Here is a 27729-nt window from a genome sequence, read left to right as displayed (position 1 = left end):
TCTTTCAACACTACCAATTTCCAGACGCGCATGTAACTGTTTTTGAGAGCGTAGTGCAAGCAAGTTTTCTTAGAAATTTCAAAGGTCTTTCCTAAAAAGAAATAAGGTGTAATACAATTTCTTATTTTAACTAAAATCTCTAAATATATTTAGAATTCCACCATAAGCACTGCAGAAGATGTAACACAAAGATACTCTGAATCAAAGCTATCAAACTGTAGCCTATAATAAGCAGCCTTCTTGAACAATTCTAAATTGTGCAATAAGTCAAAATAAACATGAGCAACTAATAGTCCTTTGAGATGAAACATTAGTGAAGGTTTTCACTTTTTATTGCCTCATAATTGTACTCACTTTCAGGAAGAACTGCTAGCATTACTGCTCCAATTTCTCAATTCAGGGAAAATTCTAAGCTACATTTGTTTCAAGCTGACATCCCCCCAAAAGTGTCCTTTTACTACAGATTCTACAGGTCTTTTGTACCTAAATCACCCACATTAGCAATAATACAGCTGTGATGCAAGGTTGCCTGCAGGTGAGCCGATCCACTACTTCCCACACTGTGCCACAAATACATCCAGGTCAGAATGGATAATTGTTCATACAAATATTTTGACTACATTTTCTGTCAGAATTAGCAGCAGAAAAAAACAGAGAAGAGTAAAGAGAAGTACTTTGTATATTACAGATGCTAATTCTTAGGATAAACACAGCATACAAGAAGAAACTAGAATCTGTGGCAATGGAAATATTATCCTGGAGGCTATCAGATCTTTCAAAAAAACAGAGGTGACTGCCATTAGGTTTATAAACAGCTAAGCTTTTTCTTATTTGCATGATACATCTGAAGAGAAAATATTTTCAATATTATTCTTTAATAAATCAACACAAAACATTGGCCGTATTACAACTGAAAACAAAACTAATCCAAAGCATTAAGATTTTCTACTTAATTTCTGATTGCATTCATTATCATAACACTAATATTTGAAGCATTATAAGAGTAACCTTGTCCTGTTGTTAGACTAAAGCAATGCTTAATTGTTAGCAAACTGTAAAAGAAGGATGTAATTTATTTTCTCTATTTTTGATAGAGTTAGTGCTGCTTCTTAAAGATCAAGTTGGCTCTGCACAAAAAAAATATCAAGAATATATATTTAAAATGAAAAGAGGAAAGCACAACCAAATAATAAAAAGAAACCAAGTAAGAGATGACTCAAGCATTAAAAAAAATTATTAAAAAAAAATCAAGCAAATCACATACTTAAAATGGTTTGCAGAGGCTGGCACTTCTGACTGAAGAAGCAAATTAAACGAATGTCTGGTGCCTCTGAAACCACAGGCAAGATGACAATGTAACTAGACTTAAAGAGAGAAAAGTAGTGGCCCAACATCAAAGAAAGCACACTGAAAAAGAAAAAAGAAAAAAAAAGAAAAAAGGAAAAAAGAAAGTTGCATCCAATTTCCATCCATCCAAGAACTAACTAGAAAGATTTTAGAATCCTTAACATTGCATTGTTGTTTTTAGCTTTAACAATGCCCGAGTTTTTTTTTTCCTGAGCATTCAAGTCTAACTGAATTTTCTCATGACTGTAAGTATGCATGGCAAAGAGCCTCAAAATCTTACTGAACTATTTCATTGATACTTTCCTGCTACTTTCTTTTCCCTGGCAATACACAGACAGAAACCGTTCCCTTAGTAAAGTGACACCAACAATAGAAATGAATGCAAGAGAATGTTGACTCAGAAAGAAACAAATAATGAAGAACATTTTGCTACGAAAGACTGTGGTCTTTCAGAGTAACATGGCAATTCTTACTCTCCCACAATAGAAAGGAAAATTGAGTCATTAACTATAGAGTAAAATAAATTTCAGGCACAGTTCAGGACTCCATTAGCCAAGGAACATCATGACTATGAAGACATTTTGAAATATGTATTTTTGCCTAAGAAAAGGTAAAAATCAAGGAAGAGGATGAGAAACAGGAACGTACTTCAGGTATTGCCTACTCTACTATAAAAAGACAAGCAAAATTATCCTTCAGTATTATCAGTAACAATACAAACACCAATTAGAATACAAGTTTTAACATGTATAACACTCAGAGTCAAAATTGTCTTGATTCAGTTAAGAATGATTTTATAAATCGAATTTAGCATTAAAGATAAAGACTCAGCTATTTGGAGATAATTGTATGCCTAAAGACCATTGATTTTAATAGCATTTAACTACTTTCATGTACTTAAAAAAATCTAAAAATCAAAACTGAAGTATACATAATGGAACAAATCAATGTATAAAAATCTTGTATCAGCCAACACTAAAATAAAGGAAAACAACACTACTTCCTGTTTATTAGAGCACTGTATAAGTGTATTATTCAACAGAAAACCTTTCCATATTCTAGCAAAACACTCCAGAAGAAAAAAAAAATCAGACAGTCTGTTACTAGTTAGCTTTGATACTCTTGAGTTTTTGTTGAGGATAATTCAATCCATAGCATTTAACAACGAGGTTTTTAACCCTTCTCTTTCCAAACACAGTCAAATAAGATAAAGAATTTTTTTCTGCAGTTACCATTAAACCCAGAAATATTTAAAGTAAATGAGTTAACCTGAAGCTGTATGTTATGAAGTCAGATAAGCAAAGAAATCCCTTTTGGATGAAAGAATAATATAACAAAATTTTTTAAAGCATATTTAACTTATTCTAGTGAAGTTTCAAATTCACTGTGTCGTGGTTTAACCCCAGCCAGCAACTAAGCACCACACAGCCGCTCACTCACTCCCCCCGATCCACTGGGATGGGGGAGAAAATCGGGAAAAAAGAAGTAAAACTCATGGGTTGAGATAAGAACGGTTTAATAGAACAGAAAAGAAGAAACTAATAATGATAATGATAACACTAATAAAATGACAACAGCAATAATGAAAGGATTGGAATGTACAAATGATGCACAGGGCAATTGCTCACCACTCGCCGACCAACAACCAGCTAGTCCCCGAGCGGCGATTCCCTGTCCCCCCTTCCCAGTTCCTATACTGGATGGGACGTTCCATGGTATGGAATACACCGTTGGCCACTTTGGGTCAGGTGCCCTGGCTGTGTCCTGTGCCAACTTCTTGTGCCCCTCCAGCTTTCTCGCTGGCTGGGTATGAGAAGCTGAAAAATCCTTGACTTTAGTCTAAACGCTACTTAGCAACAACTGAAAACATCAGTGTTATCAACATTCTTCACATACTGAACTCAAAACATAGCACCGTACTAGCTACTAGGAAGACAGTTAACTCTATCCCAGCTGAAACCAGGACAGTATCCACCCCTGATTCTATACCATTGACGTCATGCTCAGTTCCCATACCTTTAGTTACATTAGTTACATCCTGATCAATCATCATCAGCTTTCCATTCCTTTGAGACATATGAACAATGATATATATATATGTATACACACACAGAGATACCATTCCTTTAGTTCATGGGTTATGTTCATAAAACGTTTGTTGAGTTCATTTAGTTTCCAACTCTGGGCTCCATCTGTCATACCAGTCTGTCTGGGCAAAAGGGATGGTGCAAAGTCAAGTCCTCTCAGTTGGTAGAGCAGAATCAGGCTTCAGTACGGTGTGACGAGCAGGTGACATTGGACACAGCAGGAGGATGGTGTGCACCGTTGGATTGTTGCATGCTGGAGTCAGTTCTGGTTCCATCACTACTGTGCTTTGCTCAGTTTTATCACAGTTCTTTTCTTGCTTGATCTAAGTGATTCTTACCATAGTACTATGGATATAGCATATAACAATTATAGTAATGATAACATACAGTAGCAGGGTTATATAGCAACTAATATCATACAGTTAATTCTGGCTATTTTCACCTAAAATCAAATCCCCTTGAGGCACACATCAGACTTCTCCATCTTTTCGCATCACCCACCAAGTGCGCCCAGGCCCTTGAGCAAAAGCAATCCCACGAATGGGTTTACCTTTGCCTGAGGCAGGAGTAACCCGGACTGTCTTCCCTATCATGTTTTTTATGTGCACTACAGGGACTTTATCCCTTTCTACAGTACGTAAAAATTCTGACTGGGCAGGGCCACTCCGATTGGCACATCCTCTGGTGTTGACTAACCAGGTGGCTTTTGTTAAATGTGTATCACAATGTTTGAAAGTTTGCCCCCCCCATTGCTTTCAATGTAGCCTTTAACAGTCCATTGTATCGCTTGATTTTCCCAGAGGCTGGTGCATGATAGGGGATATGATACACCCACTCAATGCCATGCTCTTCGGCCCAGCTGTCTATGAGGTTGTTTCGGGAATGAGTCCCGTTGTCTGACTCAATTCTTTCTGGGGTGCCATGTTGCCACAAGACCTGCTTCTCCAGGCCCAGGATAGTGTTCTGGGCAGTGGCATGGGGCACAAAATATGTTTCCAGCCATCCGGTGGTTGCTTCCACCATTGTGAGCACATAGCACTTGCCTTGGCGAGTTTGTGGGAGTGTGATATAGTCAATCTGCCAGGCTTCCCCATAGTTATATTTCAGCCATCGCCCTTGTCCTGGGTTCAGCTGGGATAGAGTTAATTTTTACAGGAACCTGGGAGGTGGGGGGCATAGCCGGGGCAGCTGACCTGAACTAGCCAAGGAGCTATTCCATACCATGTGACATCATGCTCAGTATATATATAGGGAGCGGGCCGGGGGGGTGGATCCTTCTTTCGTTGGGGAAGTGGCGGAGCGTCGGGTCCCAGGTAGTGAGCAGTTGCACTGTGCATCACTCTTTTTGTATACTCGTTCATTAGTACCGTTGTTGTTGTTGTAATTCCTTTGTGTTGTCCCAGTAAACTGCCTTTATCTCAACCCTCGAGGTTCCAGGTTTTTTTTCTTTTCTCTCCTCCGTCTTCCCCCCATCCCACCGGAGGGGGGCGGTAGGAGTGAGCAAGCGGCCGCGTGGTTCTTTGTTACCGGCTGGGCTGAAACCACGACAGCCCTCCATACCACAGGGGCTTTAACTGCTTGGCTTGCTTAATTGCAGCACATGTTTCACATTCATGGATAACCTGCGCAATAGTGTCCATGGTCAGGTCCACCCCTCGATCTCGAGCCCATCTATATGTTGCACCTCTTCCCTGATGGCCTGAAGTATCATGGGCCCACCAGGCCATAAATAGCTCACCCTTATGTTGCCAGTCCAGGTCCACCTGAGCCACTTCAATCTTGGCAGCCTGATCCACCTGTTCGTTGTTTTGATGTTCTTCAGTGGCCCAACTCTTGGGTATGTGAGCATCTACATGATGTACTTTTACAACCAGATTCTCTAGCTGGGATGCAATATCTTGCCACAGTGTGGCAGCCCAAATGGCTTTACCTCTGCGCTGCCAGTTGCCCTTCTTCCATTGCTGTAACCACCCCCACAGAGCATTTGCCACCATCCATGAGTCAGCATAGAGATAGAGCACTGGCCACTTTTCTCTTTCAGCAATATCTAATGCTAGCTGGATGGCTTTCACCTCTGCAAACTGACTCGATTCACCTTCTCCTGCAGCAGTTTCTGCAACTTGTCGTGTAGGACTCCATACAGCAGCTTTCCACCTTTGATGCTTTCCCACAATGCGACAGGATCTGTCAGTGAACAGGGCATATTGCCTCTCATTCTCTGGCAGTTTATTATACAGCGGGGCTTCTTCAGCACATGCCACCTCCTCCTCTGGTGACATTCCAAAATCTTTGCCTTCTGGCCAGTCCGTGATCACTTCCACAATTCCTGGGCGACTGGGGTTTCCTATGCGAGCCCGTTGTGTGATCAATGCAATCCACTTACTCCACGTGGCGTCAGTCGTGTGATGTGTAGAGGAGACCCTCCCTTTGAACATCCAGCCTAGCACTGGCAGTCGGGGTGCTAAGAGGAGCTGTGTCTCAGTACCAACCACTTCTGAGGCAGCTCGAACTCCTTCATATGCTGCCAATATCTCTTTTTCAGTTGGAGTGTAGCGAGCCTCGGATCCTCGATATCCTCAACTCCAAAACCCCAGGGGTCGGCCTCGGGTCTCCCCAGATGCTTTCTGCCAGGGGCTCCAGGTAGGGCCATTCTCTCCAGCTGCAGTATAGAGCACATTTTTAACATCTTGTCCTGTCTGGACTGGCCCAAGGGCTACTGCATGAACAATCTCCCATTTAATTTGTTCAAAGGCTTGTTGTTGCTCAGGGCCCCATTTAAAATCATTCTTCTTCCAGGTCACTTGATAGAGAGGGCTTACAATCAAACTGTAATTTGGAATATGCATTCTACAAAAACCCACGACACCCAAGAAGGCCTGTATTTCCTTTTTATTAGTTGCTGGAGACATAGCTGCTATTTTGTTGATCACGTCCATTGGGATCTGACGACGTCCATCTTGCCATTTTATTCCCCAAAACTGGATCTCCTGTGCAGCTCCCTTGATCTTACTTTCTTTTATGGCAAAACCAGCTTTCAGAAGGATTTGGATTATTTTCTTCCCTTTCTCAAAGACTTCTTCTGCCATGTTGCCCCATATGATGACGTCATCAATGTATTGCAGGTGTTCGGAGCTTCACCTTTTTCTAGTGCAGTCTGGATCAGTCCATGGCAAATGGTGGGGCTGTGTTTCCACCCCTGGGGCAATCGATTCCAAGTGTACTGGACACCCCTCCAAGTAAAGGCAAATTGTGGACAACACTCTGCTGCCAGAGGGATTGAGAAAAAAGCATTAGCAATGTCAGTTGTGGCATACCACTTGGCTGCCTTTGACTCTAGTTCATATTGAAGTTCTAGCATATCTGGAACAGCAGCACTCAGCAGTGGCATAACTTCATTCTGGCCACGATAGTCAACTGTTAGTCTCCACTCCCCATTAGACTTCCGCACTGGCCATATGGGACTATTAAAGGGTGAGCGAGTTTTGCTGATCACTCCTTGGCTCTCCAGTTGGCGAATCAACTTGTGGATGGGAATCAGAGTCTCAGCTGGTGCGATATTGCTGCCGGTGCACCGTCATGGTAGCAATTGGCACCTGTTGTTCTTCAGCCTTCAGCAACCCCACAATCAAAGGGTCTTGAGAGAGACCAGGCAGGGTAGACAGCTGTTCAGTGCCCTCCATCTCCAAGGTAGCTATAGCAAAAGCCCATCGATACCCCTTCGGGTCCTTAAAATACCCCCTCCTGAGGTAGTCTATGCCAAGGATACACGGAGCCTCTGGACCAGTCACAATGGGGTGTTTCTGCCATTCATTTCCAGTCAGGCTTACTTCAGCTTCTAATACAGTTAACTCTTGGGATCCCCCTGTCACACCAGAAATACAAATGGATTCTGTCCCTTTATAACTTGATGGCATTAGAGTGCACTGTGCGCCAGTTTCTACTAGAGCTTTATACTCCTGTGGGTCTGACGTGCCAGGCCATCGAATCCACACAGTCCAATAGACCCGGTTATCCCTTTCCTCAACCTGGCTGGAGGCAGGGCCCCTCTAATTCCGGTCAGAGTATTCAGTATTCACTTCTCGTGAAATTGGCTCAGAATTCCCTTCAAGAGGATCAGAAATAAGATCAGCCTTTCTACTCTGTTTGGAAACTGGAGCGGCATTTTTCCTGGTAGAATCCCCTTTTGTGGTGGTTTTTCCTCGCAGCTCACGTACCCATGCATTTAGGACCAAGGTAGGTTTTCCATCCCATTTCCTCATGTCCTCTCCATGTTCCATAGGTAAAACCACAGGGCACCTCGCGGTGTGTACCTTCTATATTCTCTCTCTTGGGCAGAAGAACGCTCACTCCTAATAGCTGAGACATTGGTCCTTACAAGTGGGGAGTAGGACATATCCTCTTTGATTTGTTGGACATCCTGGGACAGCTTCTCCACAGCCGAAATGCAGGCTTGTAGGGAGGAGGAGACATTTTCTTCATATTGACGGAGTTGGCGAGCCACTTCATCCACTGTCAGTGCCTCTTCGTCTTTCCAGGTCATCATTGCCAATGTGTTGGCATAGGACGATGGTGCGCTCTGTACAAACTTCCGCCACATGGGTCATGTGCATTGGACTTTGTCTGGATCTTTGGGTAATTGTGGGTTGTCCGGGTCATGATGAATCGTCTCTAGCACAGCTAATTCCCTCAGATATTGGATACCTCTTTCCATGGTGGTCCACTTGCTTGATTGACATATAACATCTTCCTTAAAGGGGTACCTTTCCTTCACGCTTGACAGGAGTCGCCTCCAGAGGCTGATGGCTTGTGTCCCTCTTCCAATTGCCTTGTCAATGCCACCTTCCCTGGCAAGCGATCCCAGCTGCTTGGCTTCTCTACCTTCTAATTCCAAGCTATTAGCCCCATTGTCCCAGCATCGGAGGAACCAGGTGATAACATGCTCACTTATACGGCGGCCAAAATCTTTTCGCATATCCCGCAGCTCACTCGCGGATAGGGACCAGGTTGTTACCTCTGGTTCTGCCTCTTCCTCCGGTTCCCGTGATGACCCTGGTTCACCTTCATCCTTCGCTAAGTGAACTGATTTTTTTGTATATTTCTTTTTCTGTACGGGGGCAACTGATACTGGTGCAGGTTGGTCCGCTGGTTCAGTTGCAGTATCGCTCAGCAGGTTTTGGATAACCACAGTGTCTGTCGCCGAGGTTTGGGTAGCAGCAGTGCTCATCGCCAGGGCTGGAGGGACTGCAGTGCCTGTTGCCAAGGTTTAGGTAGCTGCTGTGCTCGTTGCCACGGCTGGAGGGGCTGCAGTGTCTGTTGCTGAGGTTTGGGTAGCCACAGTTCTCGTCGCCAGGGCTGGAGGGGTCACAGTGCCTGTCACCAAGGTCTGGGTGGCCGCAATGTCCGTTGCCGGGGCTGGAGAGGCCACAGCGCCCATTGCCGAGGTTTGAGTGGCTGCGGTGCTCATCATTTTTTTGTTAGGTCCAGAGACTTTCTCTTCCCCTTGAGGGTACTGAGTGGTGTCGAACAGGGCTTGATGGGCATGGGCCAGGCCCCAGCACGCTGCAGTGATTTTTATCTCTCTGGAGCTGCTGGGGTGACAGCATACCTTTTGCAAATATTTTACTAGTTCTTCTGGATTCTGCACTTGTTCAGGGGTGAATTTCCAAAACACTGGAGGTGCCCACTTTTGTAGGTACTTGCCCATACTACCCCATCCAGCCTCGGGGCAGATCTCTGGGTGATCTTAAATAGTTGTTTAACCTTAAACGAGAGCTGAACCACATTCTGAAGCATGCTAATTCCTAGCAGTAGGGCTAGGACCGTGCTGGTCTCAACATACCAAGAGTATTCAGATTTTCCAAAATTCTCAAACACCATTGTAACTGGACTGAAGGAGAAAGAAGAGGGGAAGAAAGGTACCCCACCCATAGATTGGTTTTCCACAGAGGAAAAGTAAACGGTATAATTATTAATAGTTTCCCATAGATGGCTCCCGCAGTATAAAGGTGACAATGCTAAGTGCAAATAACAGATTAATCCCACAGCCGATGACTTTATCATACCATAAACCAGTGTTATACAATACATCAAAGCAAAAACCTTAATCCACCTCCCATGGATGGTAAGCAGCAGAAGAGGAACTACATACAGCAAGTGAGGTGATACATAACAGAACTTTAAAAACCAGAGCAACAACTCTAAGAACACATAAATCAACATAATGACCAGCGACTATTAGACCAATATAATGAATGCTTAGAACAAATTTGTTTTAACAAGATCTGGTCATGTTTGTTGTTATCTCAACCCTCCATGCCCCATGTTGGGCACCAAAATGGACTGTCATGGTTTAACCCCAGCCAGCAACTAAGCACCACACAGCCGCTCACTCACTCCCCCCCATCCACTGGGATGGGGGAGAAAATCGGGAAAAAAGAAGTATAACTCATGGGTTGAGATAAGAACGGTTTAATAGAACAGAAAAGAAGAAACTAATAATGATAACGATAACACTAATAAAATGACAACAGCAATAATGAAAGGATTGGAATGTACAAATGATGCACAGGGCAATTGCTCACCACTCGCCGACCAACAACCAGCTAGTCCCCGAGCGGCGATTCCCTGTCCCCCCTTCCCAGTTCCTATACTGGATGGGACGTTCCATGGTATGGAATACACCGTTGGCCACTTTGGGTCAGGTGCCCTGGCTGTGTCCTGTGCCAACTTCTTGTGCCCCTCCAGCTTTCTCGCTGGCTGGGCATGAGAAGCTGAAAAATCCTTGACATTAGTCTAAACACTACTTAGCAACAACTGAAAACATCAGTGTTATCAACATTCTTCACATACTGAACTCAAAACATAGCACCGTACTAGCTACTAGGAAGACAGTTAACTCTATCCCAGCTGAAACCAGGACAACTGGCTCCTCATTTTCACTGTCAATTACCCTCCTGCTTTATGTGGCACTTTTAAGAAGAAAATAGAGAGAAAGAAAAAAAAATAATCAAGAAAATGAAATTACAAAGAGCTAGGTATATTTTTACTTCCAAGCAACAGTTTGAGGAAGACTAATCGTTCACCTGATGATGTCTGTTTTCTTACAGTGCAAAACATGTGACAGCACAATAGCTGAAGAATGACTTGCAGAATCATAGCTTAAACCAACGGATGGGTCAGACAATGAATGAGAAAGAAGTTGGTACCTAAAGTAATACTTCCCAAATCAGTACAAGTTTGGATTCTGAGCAGTAAGTTTGATCAACAAACAAACATTAAGCAGAAATTCTGCTTCCTCTAGTGTGGGATTTTCTCCCCCACTAGAACCAGTACTAACTTCAACAATGTGGGCATAAGCTGAGCAAAGAGAATGGCATATTGAAAAATCCATCCGGTTCAGAGTGGCATTCAATCTGCACAATGAATGAAGAGGGCTTCTACATCAGTCTTAAATGCTTGCTTTTGCAAACTCTAAAATATGAGCATTGTTTGTCTATTATATGGAGGAGAAAAACAAAAACAGTGCCAAAATCACTGGCTTACACATTAAGAAAAAAATAACGGCAATATTTGAGAATATCTTCACAGGTATGAATTCATGAGTGTCCCTAACTTAATGAAAACTTAACAGGAGAATAAGATTTTTGTTAGGTTTACCCCTTCATGGAACTATATAGGGAATACTTTTCTAAGGCAATGAAATGAGCTTAAATTATAGACAGAAAACTAATTTGCAATGAAGTGAGCTTATATTATAGACAAAAAACTAATTAGACATGGATTTCTATGCCTATGCAACAAAAAAGACAACAGTAGCAGTGCTATTTTAGGAGTTAAAAATGGAACCTTACCATACATAAAATTCTCAGGGGATTGTTGCATATCTCCTAGATTCAGACATGTCAGTATTTAGAAAATTAAAACACCAATCCACTTTTACAACAGTGAGACAAATATTTACCAGCTCTCCTCCAAGTAATACAGTGAAAGCTATTTTTGACCCTGTGTTACCCCGACTACCCGCAAGATCAACAACGTACCATTCTGCTACTGGTTTGGCAATGCTGTCGAAAACCACATCTTGTTTTGCCTCTTGATCAAAAATTTTCTGAAATCTGAAAATATTAAGCAAATAATAATTGCTTAGAATCTTAAAACACTACTTGATTCATACATTTTGTTTGTGTTTTTAATAGTCAATGTTTACATCATTAGGCTTACATAACTTAGTACAATGTTTTCCCTGTAGTCTTAACCACAGCATGCCGTTGTGCTATTGTACATAAATAGGCTGTACACAGTGCTGCTTTGACAAGATCTGTACAATAAAATCCTCTGATAAAATGATGTGGCTTAGAAAAAAAATAAACGTATTTTAAATCTATCAAGAGAATCAGTGTTTGTAACTGGCACCACACTGAAACCTGGATAAATAGATTACACTATAACCAAATAGAGCATCTCACCAGTACAGCCAGGCTCACATTTTTTAATAACTATTTCTTTCTTTCTGCTGCACAGTTACTGTAATTCACAAGGAGATATTTAATTCAATCTAAGTTTTGTCACTTCCTATATAAAATATCTGCAGTTGTCTTACAGAATCATAGAATACTTGAGGTTGCAAGGGGCCATCTTGCCCTCAGAGAGTCAACTAGAGCAGGGGTCTGTCCAGTCAGGTTTTGAGTATGTCAACGCATGGAGGCTCCGCAACCTCTCTGAGCAACCTGTTCCAGTATTTGATCACTCCACAGTAAAAAAATTTTTTTGATATTTCTTGTATGTCAATTTGATTGCCCATTAACTCTTTTCCTGTCACTGGGCACCACTGAGAAGTATCTGGCTCCAACTTCTTTATTCCCCCACTCTCCATCAGGTGTTTATACACATTGATAAGATTCCCTTGAGCCTTCTCTTCTCCAGGATAAACAGTCCCAGGTCTCTCAGCCTCTCCTCACATGTCAGACGCTCCAGCCCCTTAATCATCTTTGTGTCCCTTTGCTGGAGCCTAAAACTGGACACAGAACTCCAGATGTGATCTCACTGGTGGTGACTAGAGGGACAGGATCAACTCCCTTACCTGCTGACAATGCTCTTCCTAATGCAGTCCAGAGGCTGTTGGTCACCTTTGCTGCAGATGGTGTATTGCTGATTCATGTTCCACTTTTTGTCTACCAGGGCAAGGGGTTTGGAACTAGATCATCTTTAAGGTCCCTTCCAACCCAAACCATTCTATGATTCTATGACTCCAGGTCCTTTTCTGCAAACCTGCTTTCAGTCAGCCCTGACCCTGTCCTCACCAGGAGCAGGACTTGGCATTTCACTTTGTTGAACTTCATGAGATTCCTATTGGCCCATTTCTCCAGCCTCTTGAGGTCCTTCTGAATGGCAGCACAACTATCTGGTGCTTTGTATCCCTGAAGACAACCCTCTGAGCCCAACAGCTCAGCTCATTTTCAATACCCCTTACTGTGCACTTATGTAGGCTTTCCTGATCCCATTCCTCAGACAGCCTTCCTGGGTCACGTGACACTGCTCCCACCTCTTGTACACTTCCTTTTTATGTTCGCATTTAGTCAGGAGCCGCTTCCTTATCCATGCAGACCTCCTGCTGCCTTTGTGTCATTTCCTGTTCATCTGCATGGACCATTCTTGATCTTGGAGGAAAATCAGCCAGCTCTCCTGGACTTGTCTCCAGTGCTGTGTCTCATGGAATTCTTTCAAGCAGGTCCCTGAACAGGCTATAGTCTGCTCTCATGAAGTCCAGGGTTCTGATCCTACTTTTTGCCTTGCTCCCTTCTCTCGGTATCCTGAATTTCACTATCTTATGGCCACTGCAGCCAAGGCTACCCCCAGGTTTAATATCCCTGATCAGTTCTTCCATGTTTGTAAATATGAGGTGCAGCAGAACTTCTTGCCTCATCAGCTTTTTAATCATATGTTAGGAAGTTGTCACCCATACATTCCAGAAACCTTCTGGACTGCTTGTGCCCTGCTGTGTTGTCCCTCCTATCAGGAACTGTATACTCACATAGAACTTCACAGGGTATATAGAAAGGTACTATGGACACCAGGTATAGAAAGGCACCACAACTACAAGGGATTATGCAGTGTGTACGATATCAAAAACAAATGTGATACACAAAATACAGATGCATATATTCTATCCTGCTAATGCTTAACCAGTCAAGTAATTCAAATGATTGTGTTTGATTCTTATATAAGAGAGTAAGAACAAAGGAGAATAATGTTTGAGGTGACCAGGGTAGATGCACTGCATGAAAGGGTGAGTTTTATGGAGGAAAAAGAAAAGCTTACTCCATAGCGTTATTTTTGCATTGACTTAAGGATAATAAGGCATAGTGCTTCTCAAAATCCATCTCTACAGACTTTTCAATTAATTAAAAAGCCAGAAAAAAACATCAGCATTCATTATAGCTGGCTTGGGCATCTGCAACCTAAGCTAATTTTGCATATTAATCTAGTTGGAGAGGGCAGCTCCTCTCTTCCCAAGCAGAACAGATTTCCTTAGCTGATGTAAAATGACATCAGTCTGAGCTGCAGATGTTTATCTGGGGCTCTCTTTTTTAACAGCATAGTGCAACAAATTTACTTGATTTGTATTATAAAAATAAAGACTATTAAACTTGGAAGAAGACAACCTCAACCTCATCATTAGAGGTGATTATAAACCTAGTTTTCTTTATCATCAAAATTTTAAAGTGTTGCCTCCAAGTTTTCTGTTGAAAAAATAAAAATATTTAATTGATATTGCTGGTACTTATTTTTAGTTTCTAAAAAATATTTATATTCTACAACCATGGTTTTGTTTATTTCAACAATCTCTGATTTTCTTTAGTGTGTTTTGGTTATGTCTGAGACACAGTTTCTAAACAGAGTGTTTTACATCAGGACATCTTTAGCCAGCCTATGCCAACTCATTAGATCACAAGAGAACACACAGTCCTGCATTCAATTTTCATATGAAAACTCAAAACAAGCTGTAAAAATGGAAGAACTGATAAATGAAGATGCAATCTTTGAGATGAGACTTAGAAATGTATAATGACTTGCAATGGTTAGACAAAAACCCCACGACTTTATCCAATGCTATCAAACTTGTTCAGGTGAAGAGCATAGTATGCTGGAGTATTCCTCTTGTTAAGGGAGTTGTATAAAAATAAACCTATCTATACCAAAACTTAAAATTAAGAGTAGGCTTTTCGTGGTTCTATAGATCTGTATCACTACATATAGTGATAGCAATCACTAAAGGCAGAAGATATAAAGGTAAGGCTTTTACTTACTTGAACTTGTAGCTCTCTCGTTTATTATTGACGAACCCATCTGCTAAATCACGCGGCACGATAATCTCCAGACTGGAGAGAGATTTCTCATCGTCATCAACTGAATAAATCTAATAAGCATGGATATAAATTAACAAATTAATTTTATCAATAGAACAGCATAGCCCTTAGGTATAACATCCATGTATACTTAGCACCTGTAACTGACTGAAGAAAACCTTCATAAGCAGATCCTCCTTCAGCTATTACATGACAAAACAAGCACATACTAACATTATCCTGTTTGTTACCGTGTAAACACAACAGTAAGATTTGAAACAGAAACATAGCCTCTTTGACATATTTTGCTTACTAAACCACTTTAATATCTGAGATGTTATAAAAAACAAAGCATAGGCCCCAGTGCAACCCCCTCCAAAAATTGGAAGAGTATATTAGGAAAGACTACAACTGAAGGAGTAGAGCTGGTTTAAAACAGGAAGACGATTAAGAGACTTAAATGCACAATTTCTGAGGAACACTTTCATTATCTTTATTATAAAGACTGGGAGCTACAGGTTCTCCTCCAATGTTCAGAACAGTGTTGAACTGCATAAACGTAAAAGAAGTGCTTTTCCTGTGGAGCCTTTCTGTAACGACTAGGCAGAAAAGAAGTTCCTCACTCCCTCCCCCAATAATAGTTTCAGTTTAAGCTCCTGTAGTTCGTGATTTTACTAACTTCCAAAGGCTTGCGGAGAACAGTACAGGGCTGGCTTTCTGCTCCGCACCCGGCCACGTACAAACTCCCCCAGCTCTCACCAGCCGGCCGTACCGGCAGGGCCTCTGGCGGGAGGGGCACGCTCACTGCCCGCTCCCTCCCGCCTTCAGGCAGCCCCACAGCACGCAGGCCCACGGGACGCCCTTTGGCTCGCCGCAGCCGCCCCAATGCACCCCTCGGCAGCACCGCAGCTGGCTCCCCATCCTACCCCCGCCTGCTGCTGCCTGCCCAGCGGCTTCACCCGCGCGTACACCCGGATGGTTTCCTTCACCATCGCTGCCCGCCGAGCGCGGGGCAGCTAGCGGCGCCACTCGCCTAGCAACGGTAACCACGGCACGCTACCCAGCGCGCACCGCGGCTGGCGGGAAGCGGCGCGCGGCTCCTGTGAGGCGGGTCCGGCTCCCGCCGAGTCACCTCACGCCCTCGGCTGTCTTTGGCAGGGCTTGGAGGAGGACAAGGGGCAGCTGCCACCCTCGCCTGCTTAGCCGTTAATGGTAATTCCCTGACAGCTGTTTTCCCTGAGGCTGAAGTATCGTGGCAGTGAGAAAAGGGAGCTTGTAAACACTGCCCAGCTGAGAGGTGCACTATTTATATTGTGTGTGGATCGCTCCATTGGCACATCAGAAATTCCCCACCAGATTTCTGGGGTTGTGTGTTACCTGTGTGTCCATGTAGCCCTCCTCCAGCTGGAACCACCTGTGTAAGGCCACTCGGTTCAAGAGAAATGTCTTTGTTAACCAGTTGAAACATCAGAACAGGAAATTGGGGAAAACTACCTACATTACATGCAATGAAAACATCATTTTTTTTTTTTAATTCTAATATAAAAAATGTTCTGAAAAAAACTGCTAGTGGGAAATAGAGGGTGTTGGGAAATAGAGGGTGTTGTCATCTTACGAGAGCTAAACTTACACAGAAGTAACAGTAGGACCCTGTTACTCTGTGAAGTGGTTACCGAAGAGTCACGCACACAACAGGATAGTATTTTGGCCTTAGTTTTGGTGAGACATATGGTAAAGATCAGATTACAGTGATTACAAGTCCACTAATTTAAATTAAGTGGAAAATCAGGGACTTGATTACGGGGGAGGATAGAAATTTCTCCAACTCAGATATGGTAAAAGTATGTTGAACTTGTATTCCAAATAAGAAAAACAGTAGGGGAAAGGTTTTCTGTCCCAACTGAACAAATAACTGTCTCAGAAAGCACATGAGGCATAAGTAGTGAACCTTCAGGGAATGAAATGGAAAGGACTAATCACCAACTAAAGTTGATTGCAAAAGTCAAAAGGGTAAAAATGAAACCAAATGGAAAATATTACTTTGTGATTAAATAGAGAGTGAAGGGAAAACAGGACATTGGAATGGGATAATGGAATAAATAGTAACTTCTCAGCATTGCTCCAAAACTACAAAAAAATTTTGTCCCTTGTCAGTAGGGATGGGGATGCTGAAGGTGATGTTAGAGGCAGAAGTGACTAACAGGAAGGAAGTGTGTGAGGGAAATAACTGAAGCCAGGAGGGAAGCAGAACCCACAGAGCTCAATCAATCTAGACTGGGAGATGGGGATTTGGGAGAGAAGAGTAGATAATTTAAGTCCCAGAATTCTGAAAGAATTGGGATGTTTAATTCAAGGTCCAGGAACTGTGGGGGTTTGTTGGTTTGTTTGTTGGTTTGCTTGGTTTTGTATTGAAACAGATGCAGGAGAGTACAGTATTCTTGGAAAACCACAAACATAACAGTCAACTGTGTAATTTAGCAGCTTAGCTGGGTTGTGAATTAACTGGGCAGTGAACATTGCAGTTAGCTGTGTGGAAGGCCATTTTGTGTCTGCTGGTGTTCAGTAGCTGGAATACAGAGTTGACTGAATGAGACTCTATTGCTTTTGGGACAAAGTCTGATCTACAAAGTGTTTAGATGTCCTTCTTCAACATGAAGTCTGAGCTGTAAACTCTGAACCAAAGTCACCGTGAAGAGACACCCAACTGGATTTGCATAGGATTAGTCTGAATATAATATGGCCTGGACAGAGAAGCCAATGAGCCATCTCAGCCTCAAGCTGCTTCCAGCATAAAAACATAGTATGAATTTCTGAAAGGGAAGAAGGAATCCTGGGCCACCTGCAGAATGGTCACTTACGCAGCAAGAGAACAAAGATAACAGAAAGGACTCACAATTATCTTCTAAAATACCCTTTTTATTACACAGCTGTCCTTGAAGAAATGCTAGAGTGTTTCTGTGTTGTACTCCACAATACATTGCCATCAAGAAAGGCATGTTAGCCCAGTGGCACCTAGCTCAGAATTAGCACTCTAGGCTTACTGGTGCTTCTGCAAAACAAAAGCTGCATCATTAATCTGAGCAGCAAAATTATTCAGGTTTTCCTCTTGAGTGGAGTATGTGGTATGTTGACTGCAGAAGAATGGAGATCAGTGGAAGAGTTATAAGATGGGTGAGAACCTAGTTAAAGGTGATCTATTATAGTTAAGAAAAATGTATTCTTGGACCGTAAGGAAATTATTAGTAGACTTGTGAGGAGATGGATCTTATGTAATATTTTAATTAATAACTTTGTGCCAAAAATGGGAGTGTATATCAATTAAACTCTGATGATGTGGCTGAGAGTGATATGTGCTGAAGAGGATCAAGATGTCTGGGAGAAGATGAATGACTATGAGGATTAGAGGAATAGACATGGATAACCATTAATTGTGGTGTAAGTTGCAAAATCAGGCAGGCATGTAGGACTGAGGACTAATGACAACACATTTTGTTACAATCTGGAATCCATTCAGCTAGAAGTGTCAGAAGATTTTCCTTTTTGTGGAAGTCCAGATGACAGCTGCCAATGAAAAAAGGCAGCTATGGTTCTTCAGTCAATTGGGAATGTGTCCTACAAAGCAAAGAAAGCATTCACACTATTGTACAGGGTCCTGATGAGACCTCCAGCATGCTTACTGTGCTTGTTTATGGTCAGTTATTTTTATTTCTTTCAAGTTTTTGAATACAAGGGCTACTAGAATGGTTAGGCTGATGGAGATTTTGCTGCAAGAGAACAGACCACTAGGACTTGATTTATTTAGCAAAGGCTAAATATGACAGGCTATATGTGTGTGTATAAATACACTAAAGGGAATTGATGTGGAAGTAGGAGAATCTTCTAAGACAGACATAAAAAATGGAAATAATTCAATGTGAATAAACACCCACTGGAAAGCAGAAAAAAATTAAATGCATTAGGTGCTTGATTAGTCCCTTTGGATACTGGAGAAAACAGAATAAACTTCTGAAAGAGTACTACATGATCACTTATGTTAGCAGAGGTTTGACCCAGAATGTGAAATCAGGAACCTCTATTCCAAAAAGTTTTTAAGATCATTGAAACATCTTTCTAGAACTGTACTAGGAATGAGAAGTCAAAGACAGCATGAGCACTTTCTCTTCCTCCAAGCCACTTGATGGAACTCAACTTCACCTTATTTTGTTATCTTAGCCGTGCTAATATCTCCCTGCCTGTGTGTAATGTGTATCTATCTTCTGTATAAGGTCACTGTCATTGGATAATCTGGAGTTTGTTAAAAATAAATGCTCTTTGTTGTAATTTTTAGGCTGTAGGGAACCTTCAGTCAACTTCGTAGTTTGTGATGCTACAAGGCATACACTGCTCATAATTAGATGGGTCAACAGTTGCACATTTCCCAGAAAATATAAAATAAAAATCTCCAAGTGAAAGAACTTCCACAGCTTGATTTTTTATCCTATTGTGCATCTTTAGGTCTTCATTTCACCTGTAAGAAATCAACCTTTCTCATTTTACTGACTCTTGTTTTCCTAGTCTCTAAGGTCTTTGTCTACTTCAGCTTATCCGGTACAGAAGTTAGTAACAAACTGAATATGGTTCTTCTAAAGGTCATCACTGTGGTTTTCATTTTCATGTAGAGTTCCTGAGGTATTTAAATCCAAAGTTCAAAATAATGTAGCGGAGGCAGCAAAGAAAGTTTTTTGCTGCTTCAAAGAGAACAGTAGCACTACAGCTCACCAGAAGGCTGAGATGCTTGGAAGTTAAGTCTTGGTAGAGAATTTTATGTCATCCTCTTAAGGCAAACCCATATGCTCAAGTATGGTCAAGAAAGAAAAGAAAAGACAAAACTTTTCCTCACTTGGTTCAGTCATTCTAGCAACTTAAGAACAAAGTCAGGTGTTGTCTGCGCTTATTTCAGTAGGTTGAATCCAGCTTCTCTTGTGCTTAGGAGCAAGAAGTGTTGATAAGTACTATACGAGGTTCAAAGCAGTTTCCAAAAGAGTTCATTTTGTCCTTGAGAGAGATTCTAGTTCAATAAGAAATTATCAATTTGCTCTAGGAATTAATGGACAAAGTTTTATGTTGTGTGTTATACAAGAGGTCACATTCCATAGCTTTAAAGACTTTCAATTTCAAGATAGATAACCTCTACATTTTGTGTCCTTGAGTTACAACTAGCTTATATGTGAGTATTTTTGTATAGGATTGGAAAAGTGTCAAGCAAGGGAAAATTTATGCCATTGTGGAAGATAAATTTGTAGCAGGCTCCCATTTTTACAACTGTTGAGAGATATGCATTTAAGAATGAAGACATACGGAGACCTAATCTCCTAATGTCTTGTAAAAATACTTACTATCTCCTAGTATCTTATTTGCTGAAGTAATGCGGGTATTAATATGACTGCTACATTTTCATACGCGTTAATCCCAGGGAAATTTTCTCTAAACTAGCGTTCTTTTTCCAGAAAAGTGATATAAATGGTCAAAGTAGTACATACAGGTATATAAGATGACAGAAACTATTCAGTACATTTAAAAGCTAATTAAAGGATTAATTAAACTAATTATTTTGTTTGAAACTGTAAAAGTAACACAAGTAACAAAATAATTACAAAAAAAACCAAAATAACACAAAACTTTCATTAGCCAAGAGAAATTAAGACATCTGTCTCAATCTCTTCACTATTCCATGATATAACTTAATTTTCATATGAACAGGGATTTGATTAGAGTCCCCTCTGTGATGAGTCTACACACCATGTCCAGTGCTTGCTGGAAGCAAGAATCTTCACACACACACACAAAAAAAAAAAAAACAAAAAACCCAACCCCCCCCCCCCCCCAAAAAAACAAAACACAAAAAAAACCCCCAAAAAAAAAGAACAAAGGGAACGGTAGGTTTCCAACCTCTAGGAGAAAATAAGGTAGAGAGATGCAAGAGGAATATGATGAGCAAAAGCCATTTTTTTTAATCCACAATTACAGTTTTGCTGATTAACAGAAATATTCTCTTGAGGCCTAGCTAAAGAAGTAAATAGGCTTTTAAAATTTTCCTAAGATTTGGAAAAAAGGCCTGTTATAAGAGGTAAAGAGCTGATTACAAAGATGTAGGAATTGTAGGACGTCTTTCTGTTATTACCAAACAAAAAGAACTGTTTTCAGCATTTGTATTTCATAGAGCTTGAAGAAAGTCTTGGAAAATGGAGCCTGGAGGTGACAGCTACCCGTTCCAGATAATGTACTGGTTTAGATATTGCATCTTGTGCTGGAGGCCTGGAAAGTTTTGGGTTGCTTTGAATTTACTGTGTTTAAGATCTTCTTTCTGTCTTCCCTGGGAAATCACCTTGTACTTGAAGAATTTTCAGCATTTGCATTTATGCTAAACCTCAGAGATAAGTGTTAAACTTATGTATTTGAGAAAGTGCACCAGAGAACACAAGAAACTTATGGGCTTGAAACAATTATGTGGCTGTATGAGTTACAGGATCTGGCAATTACATGTTTTAAGAAGGTCAGCCATTGCATTCTGAATTAGTAGTTACAACATCACAACTAATCGTCTGCCTTTAGTGTTGTAGTTTTCTTCCAATTAAAAAAATAATACAGGTCACATTATATACTGGAGCTGGCAGTTCAAGGACTTGTGCTCCATTATGTCACCTAGCAACTTAATATGATTCCAAATAAACAGCCTTGTAAGTTTTAGAATAGCCCAAACATTAAAGTCCTTTCTTTTTTTTCCAAAATTTACTTTTCATAGACTTTACTTATTCTTGGCAACTATAATGCAATTTGGCTGAGATAATGATTAGAAGTTAGAACATTAAAATTTTTCCACAGATCAACGGGACAGGATGAAGGGCCAAAACTCATGCCAAAGTCTGAGTTTGTCTCATCATCCAACTCCTGGAAACATTAGTGCCAAATATGTATCTTCTACATGACCAGAAACTCTTCTTAAATGACCAGAACTTGAGATCTGAAACTTGGCCAAAATTTATGTATAGTATTTGTTGAGTGTGTTATATGAGCTCTGCCAGAAAGAGTACAACCTTTATTTGTAAAACGTGTGGTAATATAGAAACTTATGTTTCTATATTTGAATGGAATGTGAAAAAATTGTGCCAGTATTTTTTAATATTTCAGGTATCATTCCAAAGCCCTATAACCTTTGTTTTTTCTGCTTATGTGTTCAGTATTAAAATGGTTAATGCTGTCATGTAAACTGCCTTGTTCAGCCCTGTGAGAAGAGCAAGGATGTTTCTGTCTTTTAGGCTGCTGTTACAATCTGTTTCTTAGGAATCAGCTACATCTTCATATGTGTTAGGGTCACATTTGGAAAGTACCTTAAAATTTCAGTGCTGTTCTGACATTCTTACCAAACTCATTTATATGTTTCCTAAAAATGTATGTCTTGGTAGACTCAGCCAAGACAGAAGATCGTTAAATACCCTCTTGAGGGCTTATGTATATGCATACATGTGTACATATATGTATGTATTTGTTTGTCTATTTTAGAGTAAACTAAATTTCACTGGAGAAATTCAGGGATCCTTAGGACTCCAACTGCAACAGGCAATAAATTTTTTTTCCAAGTAATTTTTTTCTTTCTTTTTTTTTTTTTCATCTTCTAAATGGTAAACTGCATCCTTTGTTGCAAACTACAACGTAAGAATTGTTAGCAGGAGACATGAACATATTTCTAATGCAATGCTGATGTTATCTGCACAATTTTCTCTACCTCCCTCCCACATTTATCTTTAGCATTGTAGTGTTTCTTATTCGTTATTTTGTCATGAAACCTTCCAAAGTCCATTATTGATTTTTCTCTGACCAAGGGACAAATAAAATGCTAGGTGGCCATGAGTAGAAAAGGCTGTGGGGTTTTGGGTGTTTTGATCTGAAAACTGGTGAGAAATTTAGATTCTTGTGTTCAGTTCTGCTCAACAAATAATTCCTTTTATAGTCATTGTACAACTAGTTTGTGTATACTCTTGTTTGAAGAGGATTACAATCCCATCAGCTTCAACAGAACATTATGAAACATAATTATTAGTCATCACTGATTTATAATAAATCTTAGAAATTGAAGCCATGGATTAGAAGTTTTGTTGGGCACTGTGTAAGTTTAGAGTAAATAAAAAAAAAAAAAATAAAAAAAAGGAGAAATATCCCTGTACCAAATGCTCTTGTGATCCAAGTTTAGGACACGAGAATGCAGGAAAAGAGGAAAATAAAAGGAAATAGTGTGGATAATATTAGCAATATTAGCACAATAATGAGGGGCTAGGATTCTCCTATCAAGCTGTTGTACAGACACTAGCATAACGAGGATTTAAAGAAAGACAGTTATGTAATTTTACAGATTTTTGAGAAGAACTGGTTTTGGGAATGAAAACTACCATAGCAGAAAGGAGGGAAAGAGTTTGTTTGTAAGTGTAACATGAAGCTGATACTATCTATTGATCATAGACAGAAACCTATCTGCAATTTGGTGATGATAAGATATTAGAGAATGGACAAGGAACTTAAAGACAAACAAAGTAATGTAATAAAGAAGGGAGAGTGACTGGAGGAGGCACAATTACCTGCAGCATAATTGGAGTGATAACTGAAAGGATGATATTAGCAATGGCATTCTGAGAGTCTGTGGGGGGCTTGGAGGGTGGGGGGAGAAGATTTCACTCATTGGGGCTAGGTAGGAGGAAAAAGCAATGTGATGGAAGCTGATTACAGACATAGAATAAAATTAAGCTTTGTAGTTCAAAAGGATAAAGATAAAGGCCTGGATCTCAGTTTCACAATTATCATTAAGTGAAAATAGAGGGCATGATGCAGGGAGGTGTATTGAAGGAAGCTCTAGAATATAAGTATAAAGCAGAACTCCAGCACTAAAAAAAAGCTGCATGTGTTAGGTAATGTAAAAATGAAAAGGAGAGAGGAAAATGAAGTATTACTTTGGAGGCAAAGGGAAATAAAGGTAGCAGGCCATCTGAGGGCTTTTTGTTCTGCCTGTTTATTTGGATGGAAAAGACTGAAGTGTGGTGTTGGTGTGGGGAAAGTGAAGAGACAGAGGAGAGTGAGTAATTAAGAAAAATACAGAAAGTTAATAGTTGATTTCATTAGAAGAAGGTTAGGATGGGGTAACTAGTAGTTGAGTAGATCAGCAGGTGAGAAACTTTTGTGTCTACAATGAGATGAAGGGAGTTGTACAAGAACAGAAGGCAGTCTATAAGGAAGTAAAAGTTTGCATCATAATCTAAGTAGCATAGCGTAGCTAAAACTAAGGGAAATTATACTTCCCAGGTACACTAATCTCAAGAAGCTGCCATAATGAGCATACGTAAGTACTTACACAGGCTCACTGGTGCTTCAGTGTGGATACAATACACTACAGCCAGGCATGCCATACATTAACACATTTAGCTGCAGAGCTGGTACATGCCTTTTTCTTAGAGGAGAAAATTAAGACATGGAGAAATTGAACAACGTGTCCAATTGTGCAAGCACAGCCTGCAAGGAAGCCATAAAAAATGGTGTCTTCAGTAACAAACCACTAAATAACTTAAAAGACCAAGACCAACCTTCCCACTAAACTTTCCATATATTTGCATACTGTTGTATACAAGGGACAAACAGGACAACACACAAATCAGTGCAGCTGTGTTCATGTGCTGTCATTTGCAAAGTAACTGGTTGTCCCACAGTTTGGTTTTGAGTACTGTTTTCCACCCATATAATTTTGTGAATAGGTGAGATATATGCATGCTGTTACTGAAACGTACAGCGTCCCAATAGCTAAGGAAAGTAGTATTTCCAAACTAAGAAAAAAAAAAACAAACCAACTTGTAGAAGACTAACATCAAAGCAATGTAAGATTAAGAAGTGCTCTTGAACTATTTGAAATCAAATAGAATAGCCCTTACTTAAGCACATTGCAACAGTATTTAGAGTCTTTTTTTTCTCTTTTTCTTTTTACAAGACTACATATTTTAAAGTAATGAAGTAAAAAAAGAGTTTGGTTGAGTTTTTTTCTTCAGTGTCCAGTTTTTTGTTTAAAATAAGCCAACTACTATTGCTTATTCAAGTCTCAAATACCAGATGCATTCAAGACTGGGTGATTTTGTCACATGCTTATGTTGTGTATCCACAGTTGAGATATCTTATAAATGGGTAAAGGTTGGTATCCACGGACAGCAGACATCAGTTGTTTGCCAATGTGAAGAGACAGACTTCCTGTCTGAGTCACTATATTAAAATACAAAATGTTCATTTACCCAATGTTGATCTTATATCTCTATCTTGGCCATGGATTATGTATTTAGTTGTTTAGACTTTCCTAGCATCTTTCACTTGGAATCACCAAGCATGTAATGAGTTAGTGAGTTTCCATTCTCTTGCATTTGGAATTAAATCCTCTTCAAACTAAGGCTGAACCTGGGACTCTAAGATTACAAGCACAAGTGACAATATGTGTTTTAACCTGTTTTTCATGTATGACTGAAGAACAGAGGTAAATTGGCAGAAGCTGAAAATAGAATAAACCCTCTTTTCTAAGTTAATAACTGTATTGCACTTTATCTCCATTATTTCTTCACTGAATCAAAGTCTTATTGTAAGCAGTGTCAAGAATTTTGATCTTTCACATGTTGTTTATAACCAAGATGATGAGTCATAAATTTGACAACACTCTATGTACTGTGGATCCTTGTTTCAGAAAGTGAGGTTCCTAAAGACCTTGGAGGTAATTTGACAGACAAATGTATACCAGCAGCATTTGTTCATGTTAAGTTATTACTAATCTAATAGTGTATCTTTTACTGGAGATACTGTTCACAAAATCAGCTCTGTAGTTTTTGCTCAAGTTTGCATTGTTCTGTGACCCCCAGGAGAGAGCAGTGGTTTGTACACACTCCAGTCAGATTTTTCCAAAGCTAATAAACATCAAGTACTGGATATGATATTTGAAAACACAGGTCAATACATATATCAGATTGCCTCCATGAATAAGGAGTTTCAGCAGTACATAAATTCATTTTTGAGATTTTCTTCAGAACATAAGTTTTCTTGCAAATGACTAGCACATAGATAATAATTTTTAATGCAACAGATAAGATTGTTAACAGTTACTGTCATTGAAGAAGCTATAATTTTGTGAACTAAGAAAAAAAACACTTTTCCAATTGTATAAATCTAGTAAGATGTGTAAAGACTCCCTGTAAAAGTTTTTGTATCTACAGAGGTCGTGTGATCCACTGAGACGCATGAACAAGAAACAGCTACTTGAAAAAGAAACACAAAACCAAATCCCTGTCTACTGCCCACTTTCAGGTAAATAATACCTTTTTCACTAATGAACAGATATCCAGATATATGGAATAGGATCGATCATTGTCAAATGGGATATTCCAATAGTCTCACTTGAGAGAATGATTTGTGATCTAAAGAGAAAGAAACTGTCCTTCTAGGTGAGTTACGTGGCTAGTTTAACAAACTAAATTGTTACTAGGAATATAACATTTACCTTTCAATGGAGCTCATATTATTTGCAGTGTCCATTGAATGTTTTATCAGAAAAGTTGCGTAAGTAAAACATAGAGTTTGGTGCAAATCATGAGCCACAAAAGGAATTAAACATCTTACCTTGGAAGGGGGTAGTGTTATTTTCACTCAGTTTAAATAGTTTAAGAACAGACATAAATTTAATCCAGAAGGGCAGTTTAAGTACACTGTTTTTAAAATGCTTTTATTAGTAGTTATTGAACATTTAAAATTCTTATTTTACAGTTGTGATGTTTTTGCATGCCCTCATAGGCCTTACCTAGGCACTAATGTATGCTAAAGCGCCTCTAGAAGCTTAATCTCACATTGTTGAAGTGAATGTGATTTGGATGCAGTCCAAATGATGGCTGCAAGAGGAAAAAATGGTAGGAAGGATTGTATAACATCTCAGAAAACAGCTAGACTGTCTGATAAGCAATTCTTCAGATTACTTATTGGAGTTTCAGAATAATTCCAAGTAAAATGGAATCATATTGGCCTGAGGCACCTTAGAAATGATTGTTTTGTATCACAATTGTTAACCAATTTGTACAGTTATTGAAATATTTTTCTTAACATTTTAAAGTCTCCAGGTGCCAAGTGTGTATCATGATTTTCTTCTACCGCACATAAAATTACTTAATGAATATTGGCTTGCAGGATTATTATCCTTCCAGCTAATTCCCAATCCAACTCAACTTGCCTTTTCCTGGGCTTTTTGCCACATTCCATTTTTCCCCATGCTGTTGATGTTATGTAGGACTGAAATGTGGAATTATCTACAGTTCATAAAAGAATCAAGGACCTTGGGCTGTTGTGTTCATCTATTATTAATGGACAGTAAATGCAAACATGAGCTCACAAAAGGCAAAGGATAAACACATTTAAGCCAGACCACTTCCCAGAGAAATAATTTAAAATCTTGTCAAACAATTCTTGAAACATGGAAGAATGATGATTTCCCCTAGATTCATTGTATATATATTCTGGCACTGTAACTTTTCCTTTATATACAATTTTTTTTTAAACTTGAATAGTAATTTCCATTGGAAGATCTCAAAGAGATTTACGGATATTAATAAAATCAGACTTGTAACACTGGTGTGAAGAAAAGTAGCTGGTCAAGCTATTTGCTGCTAAAAACATATCCTTGCCCCAGCTGGCTGCTTTGTGCTCTTCTGCCAGCACGTTTCACAAAATACTTCATTCACCAATGCCTAATTATTCTCCTGCATTTGGATTACTTTTACATTTCCTAGTTTCTGAGGATGCTCATGACTAGTACTTCAGATAAATTAATTATCCTCAGAGGACTTGATTCTACGTGAATGAAGCCACTGGCTTGTAATCCCCTCTACTGCTTCCAAATATTACTGCACTTCAGCGGT

The 27729-nt window shown here is 40.0% G+C and overlaps 1 protein-coding gene across 1 annotated transcript in view; it reads right to left on the bottom strand.

The window, feature by feature from the left end:
* KIF6 (kinesin family member 6) overlaps positions 1-15771 on the bottom strand; it is a 202269-nt gene extending 186498 nt beyond the window's left edge. Inside the window, exons 1-3 of the mRNA XM_075042931.1 lie at positions 15706-15771; positions 14741-14850; positions 11474-11548 (exon numbers count right to left, since the gene is read on the bottom strand). Coding sequence (XP_074899032.1) covers positions 11474-11548; positions 14741-14850; positions 15706-15771 — 251 coding nt within the window. The remainder of the gene's footprint in view (positions 1-11473; positions 11549-14740; positions 14851-15705) is intronic.
* Between the last annotated feature and the right edge of the window lie 11958 nt (positions 15772-27729).

The sequence above is a fragment of the Buteo buteo genome, chromosome 12, assembly GCF_964188355.1.
Source record: "Buteo buteo chromosome 12, bButBut1.hap1.1, whole genome shotgun sequence".
NCBI classification, from domain to species: Eukaryota; Metazoa; Chordata; class Aves; order Accipitriformes; family Accipitridae; genus Buteo; species Buteo buteo.
Note: the sequence above shows the minus strand (reverse complement) of the source record. Positions and strands in the feature narration are given on the sequence as shown.